The sequence below is a fragment of the Tachysurus fulvidraco genome, chromosome 12 (assembly GCF_022655615.1).
Source record: "Tachysurus fulvidraco isolate hzauxx_2018 chromosome 12, HZAU_PFXX_2.0, whole genome shotgun sequence".
Taxonomy (NCBI): Eukaryota; Metazoa; Chordata; class Actinopteri; order Siluriformes; family Bagridae; genus Tachysurus; species Tachysurus fulvidraco.
The window spans coordinates 10,311,493-10,328,677 of NC_062529.1; the positions used below are offsets into that span (position 1 = coordinate 10,311,493).

A 17,185-nucleotide genomic window follows, 5' to 3' on the forward strand; every position below is an offset into this window, starting at 1 on the left:
TTATGTATTTATTAAAATAATAAGCGCTACTTTAGTCAGAGTCTATTTCCGCTTAACGGAAGTCACTGGTTCAGAGTGACGCGTCTCGCCAGTGCGTAATGACGGTGATGATGATGATGATGATGATCAGTGGTTTCACTTTAAACTCCACAAAGGAGGAAGTGTGAGCTGTAAGCGGTGATGACGCTTTTGCAGTCCGCCTCGCCGACACTGAACAGCCGAGATTTTTTTTAGCTTGCAGTTATTAATTAACTAGTAACCTCAGACAGGCCAAGGCCGGCGTTCCCGGTGATTTTCGGGGTAGAGTTTGACTTGTGGTCGCGCTGTGCAGGAATTCTGCTGCTGTCAGGATGCTCCGGCTGTTTACTGTCCTGCTTGTTACCGGCTTGGTGCTGGCGTGTTTTACTTCCTGGGTGATGGACAGTTACGACACCACGCGTCACCCTAAGCAGTCAGACCGCGGACACGTTAAGAAGAAACGCGAGGCACCTTTTCCAGGCGCAGAGCTGGACAACATCTTCTGGTTTGTGCAGGTGAGTCTCTACGAGTCGAGTGTCAACACCAACATGGCTCAGGAAGTTCAAATATAGTTACTTTAACCCGGTAATATATTTAATCGTTTTTTTCTAAATGATGTTCATAACATATACCTTTTTAATCGATATTAGAGTCCCAAGCAGACACTTCAGATAAAGGATGCATGGGTTTCTTTGTGTTTAAATGATCCTATAAACTTAGTTCATTTATTCATCCATCCATCCATCTGGAAACCATAGAACCAGGAAGAAACCCAATGCAGACTTAGGGGAAAGATCTGAAACCACATATCAAACTGGGGACCTCTTGATAGTCAAAAGCTGCATCCTGCTTTAGATCAATTAGTAAATGGAAAATACATCTTTATAATAAATAATAAAGCTTTTTTATTATTATAAATGAACATTTTAGTTGATGAACATATTGAATATAGATTTCCTGAAATACTGCTGTTAAAATATTACTTTACTATCTTGGAGAATGGAAGAGGATCTACACAATGTTCTGTTACTTAAACATTGTTCAATAAACAACCTAATTATTTTCTGTATTGTATAGTAAATTTCTGTTTGACGCTGTTTGTAGGTATCAGACATTCATATAAGTCGCTTCCGTGATCCAAAACGAGTCCCGGACTTTGAAAAGTTCTGCACAGAGACTATTGCAGTCATTGAACCAGCTCTCGTACTTGCCACAGGTGAGACAATTTTGCATCGTCAGACATTGATTATTATTGTGACTTGTTACATTGGTTACAATCTGGTAGACTGATGTGCCTTTTAATCAATATATTCCAGGGGACTTAACAGATGCAAAGACAGAGAATAAAGTTGGCTCTCTTCAGCACGAGGTGGAGTGGCAGGCCTATCACAACGTACTAAAGAAATCTCGAGTGCTGGAGCGCACAAAATGGATAGACATTCGAGGAAACCATGGTGAGTCATTTTTTTATTTTACATTTATTTACATTTGACTCCTGTTCACGTGATTTTGTAATTACAGTAGGCAGCAAGTTGAGACGAATATATTATATAAATAAGACAACACATTCTATAACTATGATATTAGATAAAACATAGACCCTACCTTTTCGTTAATAATAACATTGTTGTCATTCCTGCTTGAATCCACCGATTAAAAGATTATGGATTGTTCATAAACATGGGGTGAATAGCAACTGTTATAAATTTGTAGGCATTAAATTTGTTGTTAAAGAAAATTTTAGCAGAAATTATGAGCATGAGAATTTGGTTAGTTTGGTTATACTATATTTATAAACATGATGTTAATGTTCCAGTTTCAATCACCAGCCTCAAAGAACTTTAGGACATTTCATTTCCTTAATTATTGGCTTGTTATTCCTCATTTGTGATTATTACAACAGAATAAATGACAAATTTTCACACACAACATTCAGTCTGTCTGAAACATAATTACTAGTCTAAATATTTTGTTTATTTAATTAATAATTTTACTTTGTTCTATTGAACAACTTAACAGTAGATAAGACTGAGCATTTAGGGACCACCCTCATGAGCTCAACTCTAATATTAGGGTTTGACTGTGCTTTTCCTTGTATCCATCCTGACCATTTCCCCACAGACATTGTAATTGGTATTGCATTACCATCTTCCAGACAAGAACTCTCATTAGTCCAGCGATCTTCCATCTTCTTTCTGTACTTCATGAAAATATACTCTATAATGTCTTCTGTGTCTTCTTTTCTCTTCAGACGCCTTCAATATTCTATCTCTGGACAGCGTAAACAATTATTACAGGTCTGTGCCAATCTTCTCGCTGTTATTTGTAACATGATAGCGTGATAGTTTTAGTTAGTGTTCTGAATGGCTGAACTCAAGTTAAGTTAATGTCATAGATAGGGACAAAAGCACAGTAAACACAGTAGGGTGTGTTATAGGGAAAATAATAAACAATCAGCTGGTGTGATACACTGTATGGGCAAAGGTTTGTGGACACCCGACGGTTACACTCATGTGAGTCTTTTTGTAGTTTGATACACACAACTGAATTGAAATCCAAAGATTTTTTTCCAAACATGCTCCAGTATGACAACACCCCTGTGAACAAAGTGGGATCTATGAAGGCATAGTTTGCCCAAGCTGATTTGGAAGAACTTGAGTGTTCTGCACAAAGCCTCACTGAACAACAACCCTCACCTCAGCCTCACCGAACAGCCAACTCTTTTAGAATGAATGAGAACAATGTCTGCACCCCAGACCTCTTCGTCAACACCAGTATCATCCTGCAGAAAGCCTCCATAGAAGAATGGAGGTTATTAAAACATTAAATAATTATTAAAACTAAATATGGAACAGGATGTTTAAAAATCACATATTGGTGTGTTGATGAGGTGTCCACAAACCTTTGGCGAAATAATGTATGTTATTAGAGCTACTTTTACCAACCACATAGCTGATTTTCTGATAGCAACATGCTCCTCTTATACGGCAGCAACTATTAAACTTTATATTTATTAAAATAAAACATTTTCTTACATTTATATAAGGTTGTTCAACATCTGCCTAATAAGTAACTTCCTGTCAACGCTTATGCTGTATAAGTTATACACAGTCCCATCCTCTTTCTTCTCTGTCCTGGTGACTCTTTCCAGTAGAAACCTTACCTCTTACTGTTACACAGCACTGACACTGAAGCTAAACCTCTATTCCCAGAAAGCTTTACCAGCTTTGCCTTAATTTGTGTTACCTTATAAATATAAAAAAAATATATATAAAACAAAACAAATATCTATTTATTTTTTAGGTTTAGATTAGTTGAAGTTTATTATTATTTGTATTAGCCATAGAAGTTTCAGCACAACATTATCCTTCATTTGTAACTCACTTTGTTTGGTGTTTAGGAAGTATTCTGCCAACCAGAAGATTGGCTCCTTCCATTATGTACACAGCACCCCCTTTGGCAACTATTCCTTTATATGTGCTGATGCCACGCTCACTCCTGGGCCTAAGCGTCCCTACAACTTTTTTGGAATACTTAATCAGGTAGGTTTGTACTGCAATAAAGATGTGTACCAGCTTCAAATTTTTTTTCTGATGATGATCTTCTGGTGAACAGAGTCAAATTGACATGCTGGCGACCTTTAGGCAGGAGAGTCAGAGCAGCAATCAGACCATCTGGTTCGGACACTATACCACCTCCACGGTTATCTCCCCTCTGCCTGGCGTCAGAGCCCTAATGAGGTGAGGGAAGAGACTGATGATTTTCTGGATGAGTGAAATTTTAGTTTAGGAAACTTTGACTAACTGTTCAGCCATTAATGCAAGAAATGTTATCAGAATGTTAAAAGGACTTCTTGTTCCTCACATTAGAGCCAAGCCAGAAAAAAAGCTTTTCATTTTAATGAAAAACAAGGAAGAACTTTCAGAAACACTTTAAACTTACTTGTGTTGAATTTACAGCACTAATAAATAACTTTGAGTACAGCCATGTTGGAAGTGGTCTGAGATATTCAGTCATATACTACCCTATATGTATTTGTAGTTGTTTTAATGTTGTATTTATTGTTATGTCTTTGAATTTTGTTGTATCTTTTGCTCCTTCATTTGTTCATGCTGAACTGAATCCAGTGATGTTAATAGGTAGCTGCATGTGTGTGTGTGTGTGTGTGTGTGTGTGTGTGTGTGTGTGTGTGTGTGTGTGTGTGTGTGTGTGTGTGTGTGTGTGTGTGACATGATTGCAGTGAGGCAGTGGCGTATCTCTGTGGGCACCTGCACACGCTGGGGGATCTGATGCCTGTCCTCCACAGCAGACACTCAGCAGGAACACTAGAGCTGGAGCTAGGAGACTGGATGGACAACCGCAGGTAAGACCAGCATGCACCAGCAGTGAAAACACACACACACACACACACACACACACACACACACACACACACACACACACACACACACACACACACACACACACACACACAGTGATCCAGATGGTCCACTCAGCAGAAACTAGTGCATTGTGCTGTGCAGAAATTTATTTATTAGCCTTTCTGTCGTCTGTTTCTGGCATCCTGCATTAATATCGGATGTGTTTCTAAATGATGTACATGGCTAGTCACTTTATATTAAACATTATACAGAAGATTACATGATCTTTTTGTTGTTATCTGTGTTTATGTACATGCTGCCGTTTGAAATTTGAGGATCTTACATTTCAAGCTCTTATTATTCTATTTTTAGGCTTTCTTTTTATTTCGTGTTTACGCTAGCAAACAAGGAACACCGTTCAATACAAAAATAATTCTCTTTAACAAGCAATTTGGTATGCAAAAGTAACTATGTGTGTTTACATTTGCCTAGGATCTTGTTTGGCTGGACAGGCCACACTCACATTCTGCAATATTAGTGACTGCTACACTTATGAAAGACAACCCTAAAGCAAATTGAGCAGATGTTTAAATTTTTTTAATACGATAATAAAATGTTGTCAATCGAGATTCATCAAATCACAAAACTTTTGCACTTCAAGGCAGCAGATGTGTCTGTCATGTTATATCCAGATATATGTGTCGATATATATTGCTGTCTTTGTTGATACATAATAGAAAGAGATACATCATTATTGGAAAATACTTTTTCAAGATAAAACCATGGAGCACAAAGCTCACTGTATACTATACAAAAGTACAATCTAACATACTTCAGTTGGGTGAAGAACCTGGAGATCAGTATTACAACACAACCCTCCCATCCCCCTTTACACAACCTGTTTTCTTTTTTCTTTGGGTGTTAATAATCCAAAAAAAGCAGCTTGTCCTGTTACAGAAACTGGAAAGCAAATGTTCTTTTTCCTGAATATATTCCAGTGGCAGAAAACTTACTTACCATAACAAAGCGATGACCGAATATGTTTTTGTTAAATAACAATACATATTTTAATCCATTTCTTGGACTTGCATTATTTGGACCATGTATGTTACTACAGAAATAATAACAATACAAGAACAAGTTTGTTAATATAAACCTCATTTAAATGTTTTTAAATACAACTGGAACATTAATCCCATTTTAAATAACAGCAGTACAAAAAAATATGATTTACTGGTATATTTGTTTGCTGTTTATATACGATATAAAATTTGTTCTTGTCAAATGTGTTCTTGTAATCAGATACAGGATCCTGGCCTTTGACCACGACCTCTTGAGTTTCTCAGACCTGACTTTTGGGGACTGGCCAGCAGTCATCATCACCAACCCCAAAGATGCTCAGTATCTGCATCCAGGAGTGGAGCCTCTGGGTCGTATCTACAGCTCCACACATATCAGGTGTCTCCTCCGTGTGTGTCTTCTCAAGTCCTAAAGCATCACTGATGGCCATCATCAGCCATTCACTGTTACCTTATACACTTTACTTTACGCTTCATACAGTTCAGCTTACCTGTTACAGTTCCATGTTAGTTCCATGGTTCATGTGGATGGTTTTACAGCAGTAAGTGCTGACTGTTGTTTTGTGCTGTGTCTTTTGTGCTCTGCAGGATCCTGGTATTTTCAGATACTCCGGTTACAGCAGTATATGTGAGTGTGGATGGAGAGGTCCTGGGGAATGCAGAGTGTGTAGGGGGACCTCTGTATGTGCTGCGCTGGGACCCTAAAGTCTACTCCACCGGACTGCATTCTATCACAGTAAAAGCAGAAGTTAGTGAAAGCCGTTCAGTTTTATTCGTTTTCCAGAGACCAAAAAATGGAATTTGAGCCTGTTTTGGGGTTTCCATGTTCAGCACTGAATTTTATGACACTCTCCACAAATATTAGGGGATTTAAGAATTTGTATTATTTCATAAGTATTTCTGTTTATAGATAGATAGATAGATAGATAGATAGATAGATAGATAGATAGATAGATAGATAGATAGATAGATATCAGACAGATAGATAGATAGATAGATAGATAGATAGATAGATAGATAGATAGATAGATAGATAGATAGATAGATAGATACCAGACAGACAGACCGAGATAGATAGATAGATAGATAGATAGATAGATAGATAGATAGATAGATAGATAGATAGATAGATAGATAGATAGATAGATAGATGCACGTGTGTCTGTGCATAGGTGCGTATTTGTCTGTTTGTGTGTCTGTGTGTTAGTGTGTGTGTGAGAGAGAGAGAGAGAGAGAGAGAGAGAGAGAGACAGAGAGAACCTTTGTTAAAGGTTGAATACTCATTTCTAGTAGATTATGGGGATTTAAACACACATTGGCCTCACTTCAATCACATTACATTTGTCTTGATGTTTTATTAATCGTTTTCTTCCTCTGTGTTTGCTTGTGTGAAAGAATTTAGCAGGCCAAACCAAGGTACACAAACAACTGTTTACCATGCAGAAGGAACTCGCACCCAGCTTTGGCTTCCTACAATCTTTCATTCTCCTCAATGACCACTACATCCAGGTAATAATAATAATAAAAAAAACCTAATAAAAACAATATATAGCTTGCTACATAGATTCCTCCTCTTGGGATTTGTTTATATCCCATATGTTCATGCTTAGTTGCCATCTCCTTTGTATCACTCTCATAGGAACACTACCTTTCAGATGCCTAAGACCACTGAATCTCTTAAAGACCGCGATACACTTGAAAGAGTATCATATGCTTTGCAAATCAGTGTGTCAGCTTTTATATATTCAGTTGTGTGCTTTATGTTCTTTGATGGTTAACAAGGACATTAGTCTCTCTTTTGGTGGCCACTTGCCTTGAAGGTGGACCTCAAATTTAGAGAATGAGTTGCAGCCAATAAAAGTACATCCGGCAACATGATTGAACTCTTTCATCAGTTGCCAGCTACACTCCCAACTGCTCAATTGCAGCATTGGGGAAGCTGAAGAATAGGATACAGTTTATTCATAGCATGTGAGGCATGATTTTTACATAAGTGCTTGCTGATGAGGTCCCATCCCAAGCAGTTTGGTCCCTGGTCATGTCCATCATCCATCAGAAATCACCACTGTGACCTGCTATACTGGATACCGAGCAACTGGAGGTGTTCACAAGAGTTCACATGATTATGTTATTGATTTATTCTGCATTTGAAGATTTGCTGCACAGCATCATAAACAACAGGCCAGGAGTATTCTGGTGACTGTCATTGTTATTATTCAGCTGGGAAATAATTACATGGGAAAAGTCCACTAGTGAAGGGTTTTATTCTATGATCTATAATGCAGATTTGCATTAAAGTTCTTGCACTAAGATACATTTTCATGTATGTTTTGTTATGCTGTGAAAAAGAGGCAGTAATAAGACTGTTATAATGTCCATATGATGATTTGGGTTAAATAAGATCTCTATAGATCTCTGAGATAAGTATAATATGTGTATGATGTATTAGAGAGTGAGGAATAAAGTGGACCTGATAGAGAGGGAAAGCCAAGAAAGTTATTTGATGTACGAGACTGTGTAAGACTGTGCATTTGTGTATTCTTTTAGGCAAAGATCATTTTTCTAGCAGCTGTGTTGGTGAACTTGGGCATCCAGGTTGCCTTCAGATTCATGCACATTCCAAAGGCCCGAGGTGCGGCTCAGTGGTAAATATGACAAAAAGAAAAAAAAATTTAAACCAATCTACAGTGAATATTATGCCACATACACACTGTCTTTTCAGGGTTGCTCTCTCAAGCCTTTCTGTCCATACAACTTGTCAGCAAGATCGACACTTTCTACTACACCTTGCTGCTGTTTAATCTGTGTACAGCATTAGGTATGTTAAACCTCTTTACATTTACATTTCCACTGTTTTTTTTTTTGGTAGATCTATCCAGAAATCATCAAAAATATTCAGTGAACTATTTCTTAGGTACCGTGGAGCGAATTAAACATGATATCAGGTTCTGTATTGGCAACAGAAATTGAGAGATAAGGCTTGAGCGGAACCACAGAGACACACATGCAGAAATATACCCACACAGCAAAATAAAACAGCCAAAGGCTAATGAAGTTTGTTCGATTCAGGGTAGAGGATTCACAGAGTGAGTTTGTTTTTGTTTTCATGTTCATTAGTGTTTTTCATTAGACGAGCGTTTTCTCTCTGTTGAAGTTACTAAGAGTTAATAAACACATCTTACAGAGAAATATAAACGTGCCGTGTCCTCTGCCCAGAAATCTCCTTCGTGTTGGAAAACTTACTGAGTGTTATGAAACACCAAACTGTTACACAACACTCGACAGAACCAGGACTCCTTTTCATAAATGTTAAATAAGCTCCTTACAGAAGCCTCACAATCAAAATGATTATACGTTTCATTTAAGTAACAGCATGAATTATTGAATCTGTTAAAAAGTCTTGTACTGTGTGGAGCGTCTGCTTTATGAAGTCGGGGTGAATTAGCTGTTACTATAGCAACGATTAAGTGTTAGAAGAAGCATGTTAATATAAACCTGTGATTTGAATTCACTAGCACTTTTTGTCAGAGCTGCTACTGTTATGGAAATAAACCAACAACTTTTGACCAATCAGATTTAAGAATTCTGCGTTTTGATGCTGTTTGTCGAGAAGCACACTGTTGAATGCACTAATAATAAATATCTATTTATCAGATAAATTATTGCAGATGTTGTAGATTAAACACACACGAATTAAAGTGCATATTCACTGATGCTATCTGTAAATGATGTGGTTCAGAAAGATGTTATATGCCAAATGGTGTGAATGTAAATCTATATAGTACGATTACAGCAAATCCATAGCTAAATATTTTGGTTAGTGTGCGTTTCTGTATTAAACTTGCTTTACCTGGTCTTTCACAGGGCCGTGGTTCATTGGGGAGATGATTGACGGACACAGCGGAGTTTGCTTTTCTTTCGGTGTGTTCGTGGGTGGACATTTTCTTGAGGGTGGTCTGACCTATGCTGTGGGTTTGATGCAGGTAAGAGTTATAAAAATAAAATTCTGTAATATTTGGTGAAGTTCTCACGTTTCAAGCAACTAATAAAGTATCTGCTTTGATTTAAAAAACAAACAAACAAACAAAAAACCTCTGTGTGGACCCACGGTTAGTAAATGGGAGAAAAAAAAACAACATTCAAAGGTCAGGCAGTCAGGTTGCAAGTGAATTCAGAAAGCCTTCCCTCTTGAAATAAGCTTTCAGGTGTTATAACCTAGGATGCGTGTGTGGTTTCATTAAAATGGAATAGCTGCATTTGTTTTAATTCACTTTGTTCTGGACATGGAGAGGAATGCAGAGGAAACCAGACATGAGACACATCCAGAAACTGCATACAGGGAACCTAGAGAAAAACCTTTGTACTTCTCAATGCTATCACAGTAGACTTTAACCTCAGTGTCCTACAGCTAGCCTTGTGCTGGCGTTGGCACATAACATTTGTAGTGTCTTTGTATATCGAGCTAATATAAGCAGAAACACTAACTTACTGCCTACCTCGAATTAGACGGTAGTAAGACGCTACAAATGTTATGTGCCAATGCCAGCACATGCACATCCAGCAAAAGTTTACTCTGATTTAATGTACGACAGTAAAGAAATAAAAGTTTTTGTGTTTTTTCTGAAGTGTATGTAAATATCTGGTTTCAACTGTATGTGTGAACTGTATAGTCTCCAGGGACCTGGTTCAGAACTTGTGCTTTAAATGTGTAAAACCCCAATCTCATGTGTTTTTGTTTTTCTTTATGAACATCTACAGATGATCTTCTTCAACATGCCTCTGACATGCTACCTCTGCTGGAGTGTGCACCAGCGCTGCAGTGGCTGCTCTTTCCGCTCGCACTTTTGTAGGCCGAGATCCCACTGGAGGACTCTGGTTGTACACCTGGTAATGCTGCTTCTCTTCATCTGGCAGGCATACTCCTGCTACTTCCTGCTGGAGTGCTACGGCCTGTTGGCTTTCTTCCTGTCTCCGGTGCGTACCTGGGCTCTGCTGATGGGTCTGCTGCTCATTTACAAGGTCTGGAGGGAACCAGTTCCATATCTCACTAAGAAGAGCAACTCGTAGCAGCAACACTGTCCAGTTTTTCATGCACAATTTAAACCTATTTCTGTTCTACACATTTGTTTGCCAAATTGTTCCCTTTCTATTTATTTACCTACACAATCATTACATTATGGAATTGTTTCTATCATAATTGGAGAGAGCTGGAGAGAAGATGTACTACTAAAGAATGGGCATTTTGGTCTATTTACTTTAACACTGGTCTAGGGCCACTTCTTTTTCCAGGAGATTACGCTGAAAAATGTCAGCAAATCAACCCTAAATGGTATAAATTGCCTTGCTCCACTGCCAGCCTAAAATATTTAATCAGTTAGAAAAAAATACAGATTTGTGGATGAGTGTTGAGACTATTTGACCTGCGTTACTGCTTAACCGACAATCGCGATATCATTTCATTAAGAGAGCAATAGTTTGGTTGAAAAATAATAATAAAATCCTGAACGTAGACAGTGACTTTTGTTCTGCTGCTTGGACATATGGATGTCAGCATTGAGGTTGTTAAGGTTTTTTTTTCTGTTTATTCACATGGTTTCTTCTAAAGATTATTCAGAATGAACAGGCGTTATGTTCTAAACATGTACAAATACAGTCCCGGATAACAGACTCGCTATTATTATGAAAGAAATACAAGTCCATATTAAAATGGATGGGTTGCCCAAATCAAATATGCAGATCCAAATTACATATGGAGATGATCCGCTGGGGCGACTCGTGGCGATTCAGGGTATATTTTCAGTCCTGGGATTCAAACTCACAACCTTCTGAACAGTACAACATTTTGTAAAGCAAGGGTTTCATAATATCAAGTTGAGACTAGACGTGTGGTCTAATGTCAGTAGGAGGTTTTCACTTTCATGCTGCCGTTCATTTATTCATCTGTTCTTTCTTTGTTTCGTTCACTCGTTCTTAGTAACTGCCTGGTCAGGATCGCAGTGGATAAATCAGGCTTCTAGTATATTTAGTCATATATTTTGTAAAATAAAGCAACAGGCTAACGACATTCTCTAGAAATGTGTGAACAGGGATAAAAAAATTGTGACAAACACTTTCTTGATTAAATATAAATATCAAAATAGAAAAAAAAGGTGCAACTTAGGCCACGCCCACTTTAAATACAATATGACTGGCTAGAGCACAAAGTACATACATATAGTGAATTATGTTACACCACTATGTTGTATAAATACAGAAACCTAATGTAAAAACTAAAACTAATGTTGACATGATTTCATAGTTTCTGCTTTGATCAAATTTCCTCATCAGAACATATAGTGATGTAGAGTGATGCTTGTTTTGGGTTTCAAATCATTAGTGAAGGACTATATAGGTCAACCTCCTGAACATCATTTCTCTTATTTTAGACTAGCAAAGAAAAAACTGGTATCTATGGACAAGGTATTCGAGTACTTGAGCTGTATCCTAGATATAATATACCACTAGATGCTTTGTTGATTGTATACTGGAAGTGATCCCTGATCTCTCTTGATACAACCAGTGTTTTATCAAAATAAGTGAAGATAAACTGTATGTAGGTTTGCTTCAATGATCAAGTTGCAGGAAAAGTCAATCGGCAGTGTGTTCATACACTAGAGCTCATTTAAGTGTAGACTGAACTTCCAAGGATTTTTTAAAACATCTCATTCTGCACTTCAGCTGGATTTGATCAACACGCTTTGAAAAACTAAGGAAAACAATCCAAGCAACACGATCAATGCATAACATGTTGTACAGAAGGAGCTAAAAGTTGAAATAATATAAGTGTTCATGTTGAATATGGTTTTACTGTATAATCCATGTGTTAGATTTTATTTGTGTGCTTTTGATTTGTATTTTGATTACCTGCACCTCAGTTCAGGTCTCCTAGGAATGTAATGACTATTATCGATCAACAGTGTGAAGGATTTCAAACTGTTTCTTTTTTTTGTCTGGGGTTGGGAGTTCGGGTATATTTATTTAGCCCATTACATAACTCAGGGTTTATTCATTCACAGTTGTGGTTAACTGACATTACTTAAAGAATTAATTTGAAATCATATACTTTTATAATTATTTGATGCATATTGATGTTTTTTGTGCTGTTGTAATGTCAATATCCTTGTATGTACTGTAGAACAACAAGATGTTCCTCGAATGCTAAAGTTTGCTGCTAAAGAAGTGGAAATTTGATTACACACTGATTGTTGAGCGAGTCTTTGTTCTTACTGGTCAAGCAGAATGCAAGCACTGACTTAAACAGGACTTGTCCTTTTTGACAAAAATAAAAAGAAACCACGCAAATTTTAATGCCTTCTAATTTTATTACTTATAAGTCATTTTCATGAAAGGTACCGGTTATACACACGGGTGTATATACTTGTAAATATTTCTGGTAAACCCTTAGAAGATAATTGCTATAATGCCGCATTTAATCCATTGACTAAGTTACTTTTGAGGGATAAACAACCTTTTTACTATGATCCAGGAAAAACAGCAATGTTCTCAGTGTCATTAGTGACAGGGTAAAAAAATTATTTTAGTGACATGTTTACCAGAAAAAACACAGTTATTGCACTTTAAGTGAAAAGGCTCTTCATGTGAACCATTCAAGACAGCATCCACCACAGCACACCATGCTCATCATGTTCTCTATATAAATACAAGACATACAAGGCTGCTTGTGGGGGGAAAAACAGCAGGCTAGATGTGGCTCAATCTGAAATTTTAACGATTTGCTTCCCGATGTTGCCTCCAGTCATCATAGAGCAAAAGGACACTGTAATAAAAGTTGTACACAGTTGAATAAGAATGTAATATTCACAAAGTAATTATGATATTAAGCAGATGTGATTGGGCACTTACCCCCCATGTTTTCAATTCCATTTGCTACAGTTTCTAACACCTGAAGTGAAAATGAAAGAGAGAATAATTTCTGCAGCACCTCCACATACTTGTGTGTGTAAATATTTGCCAGCAATAAGTCACCCGTCTTACTTTAACTTGGCCGGTCTTCACCCACCGGCTCAGCAGCTCCAGACCTTCTTTATGTTTATTCATGTAGTTCAGAACCATAAATCTGTCCCTATATAAGGCAAACATGGTCCAGGTTAGAAAAGCAACACAAACTAGTGGACGATAAATACCAGGATCTCATATTTACAAAAATGTTGTGCTGCTCAGGAGACATTGAATGATCTTCTTTGATCCAAAAGACCAGTAGCTCTGATACTAATTAGTGGCTGTTTGCTGTGTGTGAAACCATCAGCCGGGTTTGTACCTGGTAATGTTTTTGCAACGCAGAGCTTCTTGTGTCTCCTTGCTCAGCGGAGGTGGATAGGGTACATCTTTATTGTACTGAGAGATCTGCCCACACAAGATCACATGACTGCCACTGTTCATCTAGAATACCGATGGAAGATAAGAAAAAACCCTCATCACAGACTACTACTGGTGTGAAACACACTCTGTTCTGTTAAAGTGGATCTTAAAGGCAACTTACTGCCAGTCGTTGCTTTTGGTGTTCACAATGTAAGGGGACTAATTTCTCTTTCTGAACATTTTTAGTATTAATGATTTCTCAGACCATGGACTGTTCACATTATGACTTTTTTTTTACTATAGTGTAATAGCTGTGCAACACTGATTAGGTGTAATTCAAAAGCATCGCTTTAGGTGATGCTATCATTTGTAGAAATGCTGTGATTGGTCACTGATATAATGCTATTATAACTGCTGCTTAACACCTCGAGCTCTATAACATAGTGCCACAATGGCTGTATTATGTAATCTGTCATGTACCCAACACTGGTACCATCTTTGTGTGACTATGTGGGTCATATGATCTGTCATTATCAAATAATTAAAACTATGTTCTAAAGTTATTCAAGTCTTACAAGTAAGAGAAGAACATATATTACTCTGGTTTTGGCAATATGACAATTTTAGAGTTTTTTTTTTATATAAGGCAAAAATTGCTGTAATTCGATGATGAGATTCGTTATAGTAATTATTAATTTATGGTCAATGATAGAAACATACACTCTTACCTGTGATATGACTGTGTCACTGATAGGACCCCCAACATTGTCAAAGTAGATGTCCACTCCATTGGGACAACAGTTCCTCAGTGCTGTTGAGACGTCTCCCTTCTTATAATTCACAGCTGCTGTGAACCCGAGCTGAGACACCAGGGTCTGGCATTTCTCATCTGAGCCACATATCCCAACCACTGTTTCACAGCCATCCAATCTACCAATCTTACAGCACAAGATTACATTTAAAAATATCACATCAACTGTTTATATGTTAAATGGGACAAGATCTAAAAAGAATCACCTGTCCAGCGAGTGAACCACAAGCTCCAGATGCTCCACTAATCACCATGGTCTGTCCAGCCCCACGAATTACGTGTCCTTTCTCTCTCACACCGAGCAGAGCAGTGAGTCCAGGCATGCCTACAGCCCCCAAAACATTTGACAAGTGGCCATCAACCATACTGGGGTCAACCTACCAGGGGAAAAAATCTTAATTTTGCTAAACAATCTCACATAAAGCTTGCATACGTCTTTGACCCTAAAGAATACCTTCTCTACAGAGCTGCCATCAATCACATCATAAGTTTGCCAATGCCAGTTGAAGGAGGTGACAATGTCACCGATGGCCAGTTGTGTGTTCTTGCTATCCTTCACCACACCAACTCCACCTCCATCAATGACCTCCTCAAGCCTCCATGGTAGCAGATAATCAGCACCCGTATCGTCATTCATGCGACAACGCTGAACATGTGATCAGAATAATCAGATCCAGATAAAGTAGTATACAATAAAGCATACTTTAGTCGCCCCAACACACATTAATCATCATCATAAATCATGCTAAATAACACTCAAATATTAGTGATCTAAAAGTATTGACTATTAGGAATTTTATAGGAATGAGTATTTTGCATAAAAAGTAAATCATTGGTTTCTATTATGTAAATATGTTACATAGCAAATGTTTGTGGAAACCTGACCATCACACCGATATGTGTTTTTTCCAAAAAACTGTTGCTACAAAATTGAAAAACCCACAATTGTCAAGAATGCCATTATTTACTGCAGGATTACAATGTTCTCTTCACTGGAACCAAGAGGCACAAACATGTTCCACCATGACAATGCCTCTGTGCACAAAGTACCTGATCTCAACCTGACTACACTGAACACAAATCATCACAGCCACGCTCCAAAATCTAGCAGAAAGGTTTCCCAGAAGAATTGAGGTTATTATGGTTATATAGGGTATTATGGAGGCTAAGATGGGGTCTTTAAGAGTACTTAGCTAAAGTGCCATTTAATGTCATTTGTCCCAAAAATGGATCACAAATTAATTTTATAGACAGACAGACATACAGATTGCATTCCTGTGGTAAATAAATTTGCATTTTGCATAATTCATAAGAAAGGTTTTTGGTGATTGGTCCTATGTAACCTAGACCTTTCTTTTTTTTTTTAAAGTGTGGACACCTTGATTAAATGTCATTATCAATAAAGAGGTCTCTGTCCTCACCATATAGGGGTCAACAGACAGATACAGAGTCCTGACAAGGATTTCTCCCTGTTTTAACTCAGTGCACAAATTCGCCTCCTCCACACGGAAGTTATCAGGAGATGGATGGCCATTTTTTCCTTTACACAAAACAAAATAAAATATTTAAGGTAGGTAAATAAGTGCATTTACATAAATACATAAAGTATCCCATAATATACAAACACCAATAATATAGAATCTTGCTTACCTGGCCGTGAGGATAAAACAACTCTTTGCACTGTTAACATGTTAATAAATAAATAATAAACACACAGCAAAGCAAATAGTTAACGTTACATAATATCCACAAGAAACTTTGGCCTCGTTTAGTTACAATACAGTAGCTAATCGTCAACATCCGGTCGTGGTGAAACGGATATTTCAAAATAAAAGTTCGGGAACATTTTTTTTGTTATAAATCAAAAAAATAAATCAAAATAAAAAAATAAAAAAAATAAAAAGAATTAAATAAAAAATTAGAAAAAAGTTAGATTAGAAGAAAATAGTAAATAAAACACCACACGTATTTAGAATTGTTTAAAAAAAGTATAAAATATAAAATAAAAAAAATCAAATATATATAGGATTAATTTTAATGTCAATTATTATACAACGCGGACAAAACATCACATGTATTTAGAATGGATTAATTAGTTTAATTAAAATATGTATTTAATACAAGATTTAAAACAAACAAACAAACAAACAAACAAAAACACCTTACAATATGTGACACAGAACAGGTTTTGGACCCCCGCCCTTCCTGAGAGAACATGGGTGTGTAGAGCAGTGACATGAGCAGGACTGTGGTTACTGCAGACAAACAGGGAGATAGAGCTGTTCACCTGTTTCAATTTTCTCCCAATTAAGTCAAAAGGACTGATAATTTACTCTTTTTTTTTAACTCGCATATATTCAGAATGTCGTTTAGGAAGTAAATACCAAGGTGATAATGTGAAATCAACCCCAGTCCAAAATGAGGTCTTAGGCCATTAGATCATTACTGCACATTCTTGGAGTGTGTTTAAATTGATTGTGAAAGTTCTACGCCAAAGACACACCCACACGCGTGAAGCACTACACGTTAAATACCTAAACACTTAAGGGGTAATGAAT

At 37.2% G+C, this 17,185-nt stretch overlaps 2 protein-coding genes across 5 annotated transcripts; one reads left to right on the top strand and one right to left on the bottom strand.

Moving 5' to 3' along the window:
• Positions 1-77: 77 nt before the first annotated feature.
• On the top strand, positions 78-12,805 carry tmem62 (transmembrane protein 62). The gene is made up of 14 exons (XM_027172799.2): positions 78-533; positions 1,123-1,234; positions 1,335-1,472; positions 2,270-2,315; positions 3,419-3,560; positions 3,634-3,758; positions 4,259-4,381; positions 5,682-5,837; positions 6,047-6,206; positions 6,854-6,967; positions 8,006-8,090; positions 8,181-8,276; positions 9,323-9,441; positions 10,217-12,805. Exons 1-14 carry the CDS (start codon positions 351-353, stop codon positions 10,523-10,525), a joined length of 1,908 nt encoding a protein of 635 aa, XP_027028600.2. The 5' UTR covers positions 78-350; the 3' UTR covers positions 10,526-12,805.
• ptgr2 (prostaglandin reductase 2) lies at positions 12,800-17,051 on the bottom strand. 4 transcript variants are annotated; one of them, XM_027172801.2, is made up of 11 exons: positions 17,012-17,051; positions 16,794-16,882; positions 16,278-16,307; positions 16,049-16,167; positions 15,082-15,273; positions 14,834-15,004; positions 14,545-14,754; positions 13,776-13,897; positions 13,493-13,580; positions 13,361-13,400; positions 12,800-13,274 (listed from the first exon to the last, which is right to left on the bottom strand). In XM_027172801.2, exons 4-11 carry the CDS (start codon positions 16,049-16,051, stop codon positions 13,210-13,212), a joined length of 891 nt encoding a protein of 296 aa, XP_027028602.2. In that variant the 5' UTR covers positions 16,052-16,167; positions 16,278-16,307; positions 16,794-16,882; positions 17,012-17,051; the 3' UTR covers positions 12,800-13,209. The 4 variants fall into 4 exon arrangements, 3 of the variants coding, with proteins under 3 accessions (XP_027028602.2, XP_027028601.2, XP_047677809.1); XM_027172800.2 differs by lacking the exons at positions 16,794-16,882; positions 17,012-17,051 and having other exon boundaries at positions 16,278-16,447; XM_047821853.1 differs by lacking the exons at positions 16,049-16,167; positions 16,278-16,307; positions 16,794-16,882; positions 17,012-17,051 and having other exon boundaries at positions 14,834-14,952; positions 15,082-15,221.
• Between the last annotated feature and the right edge of the window lie 134 nt (positions 17,052-17,185).

Excerpts from the sequence above, each read along its gene's own strand:
- tmem62 (XM_027172799.2), top strand. The coding sequence starts at position 351 with ATGCTCCGGCTGTTTACTGTCCTGCTTGTTACCGGCTTGGTGCTGGCG. Across the intron at positions 6,968-8,005 it reads TCAATGACCACTACATCCAG|GCAAAGATCATTTTTCTAGC; the intron begins GTAATAATAATA and ends GTATTCTTTTAG. Across the intron at positions 9,442-10,216 it reads ATGCTGTGGGTTTGATGCAG|ATGATCTTCTTCAACATGCC; the intron begins GTAAGAGTTATA and ends GAACATCTACAG.
- ptgr2 (XM_027172800.2), bottom strand. The coding sequence starts at position 16,317 with ATGTTAACAGTGCAAAGAGTTGTTTTATCCTCACGGCCAG. Across the intron at positions 16,168-16,277 it reads TGTTTTATCCTCACGGCCAG|GAAAAAATGGCCATCCATCT; the intron begins GTAAGCAAGATT and ends TTTTGTGTAAAG. Across the intron at positions 15,005-15,081 it reads ATGGCAGCTCTGTAGAGAAG|GTTGACCCCAGTATGGTTGA; the intron begins GTATTCTTTAGG and ends TTCCCCTGGTAG.